Raw genomic sequence first — 9,096 nt, 5'->3', positions numbered from 1 at the left:
AGCAAATCATTTAGTGAAATCCCGAAGTCTCTAAGTAAGTTGCAGGGATATACAGTCGAGTCCCGACCTACGCGAGGGATGCGTTCCAAACACCTCGCGTAAGTCGGAATTTCGCGTTGTGGAACAAGGTATGTTTAGTAATTTTTTATAAGCATACCCGATTGTTTCAGACGTTTGTAAACACCGCTCATATTGTTTCAAACCATTTATTAACTATATATTGCAGTAAGGACGGAACACCCCTCTTTCTAGCCCCTTCAAACCACAATGCAAGAGCAGCTTCCATTTTCATGATGTTAGTATTTTGCTTCGACACTACTCTGCGAGCTTCAGTATTAAAACTTAATTTATAACTTTTACGGATTTCCTTTTCTTTCTACTTTTCTTGATTTTTAATTATCCGAATTGAAGATTTACTCATACCTAATTTTCGCGCTACTTTTGATGCACTTTTTAAATGTTCAAGCATGTCCAGAATTTTGACCTTTTCTTTAATCGTCAAAAACTTTTTCTTTCTCTTCCCATCTTCGGAAACTTTAGTTGAAAGAAAACGTTTGGGTGCCATTCAGTTTTATAAACGGTCATACGTAGAATGAAAAAAGCTGAATGAAGAATACCGAGTGGATATTTGTATAATCGAAAGCAAAGCGATGTTTAGACTAGTACAGTGAGTGAACTTCCTGTTTCAGTGATTCCAAAGGGAGGAAAGTCCACTCACGAAACCAATATTTAGTGTGAATGAAGCCCATATTAACACTCCGCGATTCTTTTCCAAAAATTTTCGCGCTGCAGCTCGAAGGCCTCGGCTGCAGTCGTAGAATTTGCGTCAGCAAAAAAAAAAAAAAAAAAAAAAAAAAAAAAAAAATCATTACTCGGGAAAAACTCGCGTTGTAGCCATTTCGCGTAAGTCGGATCGCGTTGTAGCGGGATCCGACTGTAATCGAAACAGACCTCAGATTTCTCCGAGACAACCAGGCCAAGTATAATAAAAGTGTTTACAAAACACTTTGATTTGCGAACCGAATCTCTGGTAAGTCTCACGTTGCTGGGGAGAACAGGTTGCCACCAGAGCGGGGGTACTTGAGAAGAGCTGTAAACATCATTAATTCTAAGTACGAAGCGACTTTTCAACATTCTAACACTGGAGGGGGAGGGGTGGAAAAGGGTAGAGTTGAAGGTTGAAATGCCCTCAACCGCCTGATGAACGTATCAGCAGAGGTAAGCTTTAATTCTGAGGGTTTCATTGATAATACAGTAGAACCTCCATATATCGAACTTCCACATATCGAAATTTTCTATATATCTAAAGTCCAGCAAATTTCCATGTTCATTACAGAGAAAAATAGTTTCTATATATCGAAAAATCTCTATATATCGATTTTTTTTTCGAGACATTCATAGATTTTTTTTTCCACTTTAGACGGTGTCTTATGAAAAATGAAGGTTAAGGGATAAAATTATGTTCACTAAAGGTTGCTACGAAACTCATTAGGAATCTGGGGTTGAGGGGTGTGTAGCTAGGTCGTTGTTTCGCTCTGGAGTTCTTAAATTCCCTCAAGTTTATTTCAAATCTTAGTTGTAACCAGTAATATTGTAAAATCAGTTTCAAGTTATCCTTTTCGCCTCTGTTGATTATCATTCTTAGTCTTTTTAGTTTCAGTAAAAATCTTTTAAGTTAAGTAGATTGATAATTTACTTTTAGTTCGAATAAATTGTCAGAACAAAAATCCCCTAATGGTTCGGATCAAGTTGAATTGCCGAAGAATGAAGATGTATGAAGGCGCAAAAATATGTAATTTCTGTTATTTTTTTAATTATTAACTTTCATTTAATCCGATGCTCGTATAAATTAGAAATTGGGTTTCATACACGAAAATTAGCTTTAATTTTAATGTTTTAAGATATTTTTAGGATAAAATAAATTTGTTTCTATATATCGAAATTTCTATATATCGAATTTTTTTCCGGAAAATTGCTACTTCGATATATGGAGGTGTTTCAGCCAGCGTATGTTCAGCCAGTGAATGTCCGCAGATTTAGCAGAACTCACATAACCGCCTGCGTATAAGAGAGGCAGCTTGGTGTTTGCAAACGAGAACCCCCTACCGACTTAGAGGATGCAGAATTGCAGCATTGCCCGTCTCACTATTGGCCAGAGCCGTGTCCAAGGGAAGGGTTTTAGGGGTTAAATCCCTCCCATTGAAAAAAAAAAATCAATGAATCATTAAACGATTTTCCAAAACGTATTTTAAGTTTTAATTAATTTTAGAGTTAAACTCTGATACAGTATTCACCCTCTTTAATATTTCCCCATGTTTAACAATTAACATTTTCCTCAATTGTAGGATACCCAAGCACCTTCGCTTCTAAGTGCTTGAAAAAATGGAATGGGTGGAAAGTCCGGCAACGCTGTAAGCATGCAGGGGAAAATTATTTAAAAGAATATTAGACCAATGACGTAGCCCCCCTCCCCCCCCGAAAAAACATTAGGGGCAGGGAAAATGGTTACTTTGCTTACTGTTTTTTTTATGGTACGCCTTTAGTGTTGGATGAACTAGTTGTTTCACACATTAGAAAAATGTTTCTATGCAATTTTTTTTAATAAAATTTTTATTTTCATTAAATTTCTGTTCAATGTTATTTGATGGAAAAACAAAAGAAAAAAAAAAACGAAACTAGCAACACGCGTCGTTTGTTTTCCTTTAACAACGTAAGTTGCAAAGGGAAAAAGTTTCAACCATTCCCTTTATGAAATCCTGGACACGGGCCTGCTGTAATATTATATAAAAGACGTGCCACTTTAAAAAACTGGTTCATTAAATTTTTTTTTTTTTTTTTTTAAAGCGGACAAAACAAAAATGAAAATCCTACTCTAAATGAGTTCATTTGAATATCTTTCGCATAAGAAAATCTAAGGTTAGATATGATTTAAAGAATAATCATTTATAAAGTTGCTCTACGCGGTTATGGTATCTAAGGGTTAAAGACAAATAATACTCCGATGTATGCAGGAAAAAAAAAGAAACAGGTGCCGGTGGTATCTAAGGGTTTAAAGACAAATAATACTCCATTGTATGCAGAAATTAAAAAAAAAAAAAATTCTAAGGACATCGCCAAAGGAAGGGAAAAAAAATGAAAGAAATCAAGTTAAACCAGTACTGCATTTTAACGTGCTAAGAAAGCAGATGAGAATATAAATATATAAATTATTTGAGACCCCTGGTTATAGAAAAATAAACTCACATCTATGGGGCGATTCTCGAAAAAATGTCCTGTGCGTACAACCTCGATATCTTAAATCTCTCGGGACGGGGAAAAATTTTGAGATATCGAGTTTTCAAGTTATTATGGTTTTTAAAAAATTACACTAGTAACTCTCACATTTACACACACGTACGCTATATGCATTTATACTATGGGACCACTTCGAATTACGATCAATAAAGTAGTCTTCAATATTTCACTAGATTTGAAATTTTCTAATTGTCAAAAGTGCACAGGATGAGATTTCGAAATGAACAACAATTTCAACTTTGTTTTTTCACCTAAAAATTTAAAAATTCTAATTTTATCTTTACCCAGTAACCTCACATTCAAAAAGTTCTCAGCAGCCATTTTGTAGAAGTTAAAAAAGCTGAATGATAAAAATGAGGAACGCATTTTCCGTTTTCGCTTGAAAACTGACGGACGAAAAATCGAACCCCTTTCCTCAAAGTGGACAGCATGTTCCATAGAAATGCACAAAGATTCTAAACTCTGGGGAAAACACTGCACCCCCTTCATGCCAACACTCCCCTTTATCTTTCCCCAATCCCCTATTGACAATATTTCGAAGAAAAGGGATGAAAAACGTTAAGCAATTGTCTCTGGAACTGGTTTTACTACAAAAATCGCCAAAGCAAAACGACAATTGAAACTTGCTGTGCAAAAATTTCGACCTATCAAGGGTTTGTAAAAATAAATTTCGAGATAACTATGGAAAATACATAGGGGTTTTTATAGAAAACTAGCTGTACCCGACGCGCGTTGCTACGGCAACAAAAAAAAAAAAAAAAAAAAAAAAAAAAAAAAAAAAAAAAAAACATCATTATACTGATTTTCATGACAATCGGTTGAACGGGGCAGAAGTTGCTACTCTGCAGTGCCACCTGGTGGCGAATGGCTTCAATGAGCATATTATGCACCTTCTCCGTGGAAAAATACATATACATAGCAATTTTCATAATAATCGGTCCAGGTATCAAGTGAAGCCGTGACTATACTCAAATTTTGTACTCATGCAGTTTGCAAGATCAATCAATCGCTAAAAATATCAAATAGAAAGTTTTAAATCCCCCCGTTGCATGAAAAGCCATAAAACAATAAAGAAAGAATTTATTTGTTCAAACTCAAGAAAAATGCTAACTTCTTATCAATGAGATCTTTCACGCGAATTAATTTCTGCAGCCGATCATTTTATTCGTATTTATCCAATGGATTGTGACTTAAATTGGAATAAAAAAGGAACTATCAATCGGATTTTTTTCGAACTGGTCTATAAACATTCCCAGTACCAAAAATAACAAACGGTGAAAGTTTCAGCCAAATCTGTTTTGAGTACATGGATGACATACAGACAAACATTCATTTTTACATATATAGATGCCGGGGAAAATTTGTTTCATTCATCAGATCTTGATTTTTGGGAGTCTTTCCACATTCTGAAGAATCGTTCTAATCTAGTTAACGATATTAAATCCATTCCGTATTTTTCTGCGGTGTGGCATCCATTCATTAATTGGTAGTCTTTTTTCGCCCCTCTTCTTTGATCTCATATCTTTTTCTTTGTTGCGTTGTAGGTGGTTATGGTAATGTCTTTCTTTGGAACTTTTTTCTGCCTTTACGTTTCCATTTCATGTTTTATTTTGTACTTGTTTAATTTCTTGTTGTTTTCCAACCTCTTTCTGTTTTCCTGAATTATGTTTATTCTTCCTTTCGCTAAATGTGGCAGTTGATTCGTAGTGAAATTTTTCCAGACATAAATTTATTGCTAATTTATTAATAAGCGGTTTCATTTTGACAGCAACGTGTATTTTATGGGTCTTTTTACTGAAATTAATTGCTTAACGGTTTTCTCTGGGAGGGAATCATGCAACAAATCTTGACTTTGAGTTCCGTTTTGTCTTGTTTTGCTTTTGTTATTGCTTATTTTGATATTTAAACTGTCTGCTGTCCATTTTCATTGCTCTTACTGGGTGTCTTTACATCTAGAAGCTCACACCTTTTAATTGAACAAGAAGTTCCGTCTAGAACTATACGAGCCTACTTTCCCGTATACCCATACTACTTTCTAGTACCTGATCAATATTCTCAAAAATAGTCAAAATCGCAAATTGTTTCAAACACATTTTTGCTAATTTCTAGGAATAAAGAAAGAAAGAAAAAAAAAGCAGCACCTTTTAAACAAAGCAGTTAATACACTTTTTTCCCTTAAAAAAATTCTTTAACAGCTTTCAAAACCAAAAAATAATAACTAAAATTAATAAGCTTATTAAAATAAATACATCATATCAAAAAAAAAAAAAAAAAAATCGTTTCTTTTTTCCCCTGTTGCCAAAAATAATTTTTTAAATGAATTAATGCACTTACCAAAATAAATAAAAACAATAAAATGTCAACTCAAAGAATAACTTTTCATCGTCAAAAAAAAAAAAAAAAAAAAAAAAATCGTCTGCGCAAATCGCTCTGTAGAAACATAAATGACTTCGAGTTTATTCGCCGAAAACTGAATACCTAAATTAAAACTTTAGCGTGAAAATAAAAACAAATCATATCAACAATAATTATTTCACAGTTAAAACCATTGCTGCGATGTCGGAGTCGATCTCATTTCGGGATAAAGGAGTCGGAGACGAATATCCAAGAATCGGAGTCAGTCATTTGTCCTCCGTGTATAAATTTTTGCCAAAGCTACGAAGTCGGAGTCCGATTAATTGTCGGGCACAGGAGTCGGAGTCGGAGTCAGGTGCCTCTAATTCTCGGAGTCTGAGTCTGGAGTTTGGCGTCAAGAGCTATTTCCAACAAAATTTGTTTGAAATAAATCCGACTTCAAGTACGGAATCTACATTGACTTTCAGTTTCCCCGTAGGCGCTAAGTTTTTTTGAACTGTTTAAAATTGAACAAAAAATAGTTCAAATCAAAAAGTGAAATATGGGAATGAGGTGTTCTCGCCGAGATCTTTCGAACAAAAAAAAGTTTGTTCGAATCGGACTATTCATTCAAAAGTTATTAGGGGGGACAGACAGATCGACAGACATTTTTCCCCATCTCAATACTCTACTTTCCAATTTTTAATTTTTCGATATTTATTTAATTATTTTATTTATTTTTGATTTTTTTTTTTGTTTTTCGCGACATTTTTAAGATGCATTAAGCCTTTTTTCATGCTTTTTTCTCCTTTTTCTGACTTTTACTGAGAAAGTAGGCTAAAAAGGGGTTCCTTGAAACCCCGAAACACGTGTATTCTGAAATCTGTATTTGTGCTAAACAACGTTGGATATTTCCTGTTATCCTCGGCACAAAAGTATTTATTTGTTGCTCATCATTGCTTTTGTTTGAAGGCTTTGGTTAGCTGCAAAAAATAAAAAACATAGCAGACCACACGGGACATTTTTTGGAGAATCGCCCTAATGGCACAAATGATCCAGAAGAGCAGTAGTCCCGTAGTGCTGCCATCTATGTACATAAAAGAAGAGCTACTGCCCACCTAAAGATATTTTTCGTTCCAGAGGCAAAAGCGAATTAAGAAACACTTTGAAATTACTGTCGATTTACACAGTTATTACGGAATAAAAATATATAACTTTCTATGAAAATGCAGAAGTTTTTGAGAGGAAAAAAAAAATTTAAAGTAGAATATAAAACTGGAATGTCGCACCTCTCACTCATGAGACATATTTAGTAGTGCTGCCATCTTTACTCTCGATATGGAACTAGAAATCACCCCAAGAGTTTCCATGGGGAATAAGAACTAACTTTTTTTTAGAAAACTGTTAAACTGTTTTAACTTTCCGAAAAGCTGTGGAGCACACAAAATAAAAAATTTGTTTCAAAAAAAATCCGAATGCTTCAAAAAAAAAAAAAAAATAAAAATAAAATAAAAAAAAAATAATAATAATAATAATAATAATAGCATAGAAGAGTAGATTGCGAGTTTAAATGTAGTAGCATTTCCAGCGAAAGAAATATATTTAGCTATGATGTTTATCTAGACTACTTTTGAACGAACTAGGAAATGTGATTTTACAGAAATGTATGGGTTCACATTAAACAAGAACCTTTTTTTTTTTAAATTTCTGAACATGTTATCCTTTTTTATGATATACGGGGGTCAAGAATGAATAAAATATATTTAACCATATAAATTTGGAAGGATGTTCAAGCAAACGCTTTGTTACTGTACGGGGAAATTCAAATGTTCAGTTGCCTTAAAAATGCTTCTTCATTTTGGTGTAATCACTTTAATGTTGCGAAGTCAAAGCCTGACTGGTTTTGGGGTAAAAGAGCAGGAGGAGACACGGGGGGAAATAATTTAAAAGTCAAAACACACGTTTTTCTACGCTTGATTTCGGCAGAATTAATGACAACGTTTTCTGATATCGGGGACACAAGGGCAAATAATTTAGGCGTCCAAAACGTTTTTTTCTTTGTTTAATTTTGCCAGAATTTAAAACATCATGCAATGACAACAGGGACACGAGGGCAAATATTTTCTGTCCCAAAAATATGTTTTTATGTGCCACAGAATTTAAGACATCATATTTTGCTATGGAGGACCTGTGGCCAAATCTTTTATGCATCCCAAAACATGCTTTCCTGGGGCTTATTTCGGCAAAATTTAAGGGATCCTATTTCGATATCGATGAAACTTCCGAGTCGAAAAACATGTTTTTCTATGCTAAATTTTGGCTGAATCTTAAACATAATTGGAGACACGAGGGCAAATAATTTATAAGTCAAAAAACTTGCTTTTCTATGATCGCCGTCATGGATTTGGGCAGAATACATGACGACGGTTTTTGATATCGGAGACACGAGGGCAAATAATTTTTGCGTTCAAAAAAGTATTTTTCTACGCTTAGTTTTGAAAGAAAGAATTCAAATTATCATATTTTGTTTTCGGGGACACCAGGACAAACAATTTATGCTTCCAAAAACAATTTCTTCAATGCTCATCTTCGGCAGAACCAAAAACATTATATTCGATATTGGGGACACGTGGGCAAATAATTAAGGAGTCCAAAAACTTGTTTTTCTGTTTTGTTTTTGGCAGAATTCAAGGCATCATTTTGTCACTTGTCAGCCCCGCATAACCGGAACGGTAAAACGAATACCCCGCATATGAATAAAGCCCCCCAGAACTGAATATTTCCCCAACAATCGAATAATATTGCTCAGCTTTTGAAAATGTTTTTGCCAAGAAAATTTTTGAATAAATTAGAAATAAATTAAGTAAGAACGTGACGATGGGGTCGGACGAAGCGATCCAATGATTCCTAGCAGGTGCTGCACAAAAGTCGGACTCTGAACCGGCAGTTTTGATTCCATGACGAAGCCTCCGGGCAAACGAAGAGTCTCACCGTAGACGAGCTCGGCAACTGAAGACGCTAAATCTTCCCTGTAGACTGTTCTCAATCCCAGAAGCACCGAGGGTAGAGCATCTACCCCTCACGCACTTGAAATACAACTAATGGCCTGTTTTAATGGACGGTGCAGTCTTTCGACCCTGCCATTGCATTTCGGATTATAAGCCGACGTTCTACTTAGTTTAATTCCGAACAAATTAGAAAATGACTTAAATAGCGAGGATTCAAATTGTCTGCCCGTCACTAGAAATGACTGAAGGAACACCAAAACGAGCAATCTAAGAAAAATATAGAGCTTTAGCTACCGTTTCTGCGGATATGTCAGCTATCGGAGAAACCTCCTACCAACGCGTAAAGCGATCAATAATTGTCACGCAATAAATTTAACCCCGACAAATTTATGATGGTCCTATCAAATCGACATGAATATGTTTGAATCTTCCGTCAGGAAGTGGGAAGTTACCATATGGG

The 9,096-nt window shown here is 34.9% G+C and overlaps 1 protein-coding gene across 1 annotated transcript in view; it reads left to right on the top strand.

Annotated features, from left to right (window-relative positions):
- The first annotated feature begins 1,200 nt into the window (after nucleotides 1-1,200).
- LOC129217791 (cyclin-dependent kinase 17-like) overlaps nucleotides 1,201-9,096 on the top strand; it is a 71,087-nt gene continuing 63,191 nt past the window's right edge. The window contains exon 1 of the mRNA XM_054852133.1: nucleotides 1,201-1,218. Within this exon, the coding sequence (XP_054708108.1) occupies nucleotides 1,201-1,218 (18 nt within the window). The remainder of the gene's footprint in view (nucleotides 1,219-9,096) is intronic.

The sequence above is a fragment of the Uloborus diversus genome, chromosome 2 (genome assembly GCF_026930045.1).
Source record: "Uloborus diversus isolate 005 chromosome 2, Udiv.v.3.1, whole genome shotgun sequence".
In the NCBI taxonomy this organism is placed as follows: domain Eukaryota; kingdom Metazoa; phylum Arthropoda; class Arachnida; order Araneae; family Uloboridae; genus Uloborus; species Uloborus diversus.
Note: the sequence above shows the minus strand (reverse complement) of the source record. Positions and strands in the feature narration are given on the sequence as shown.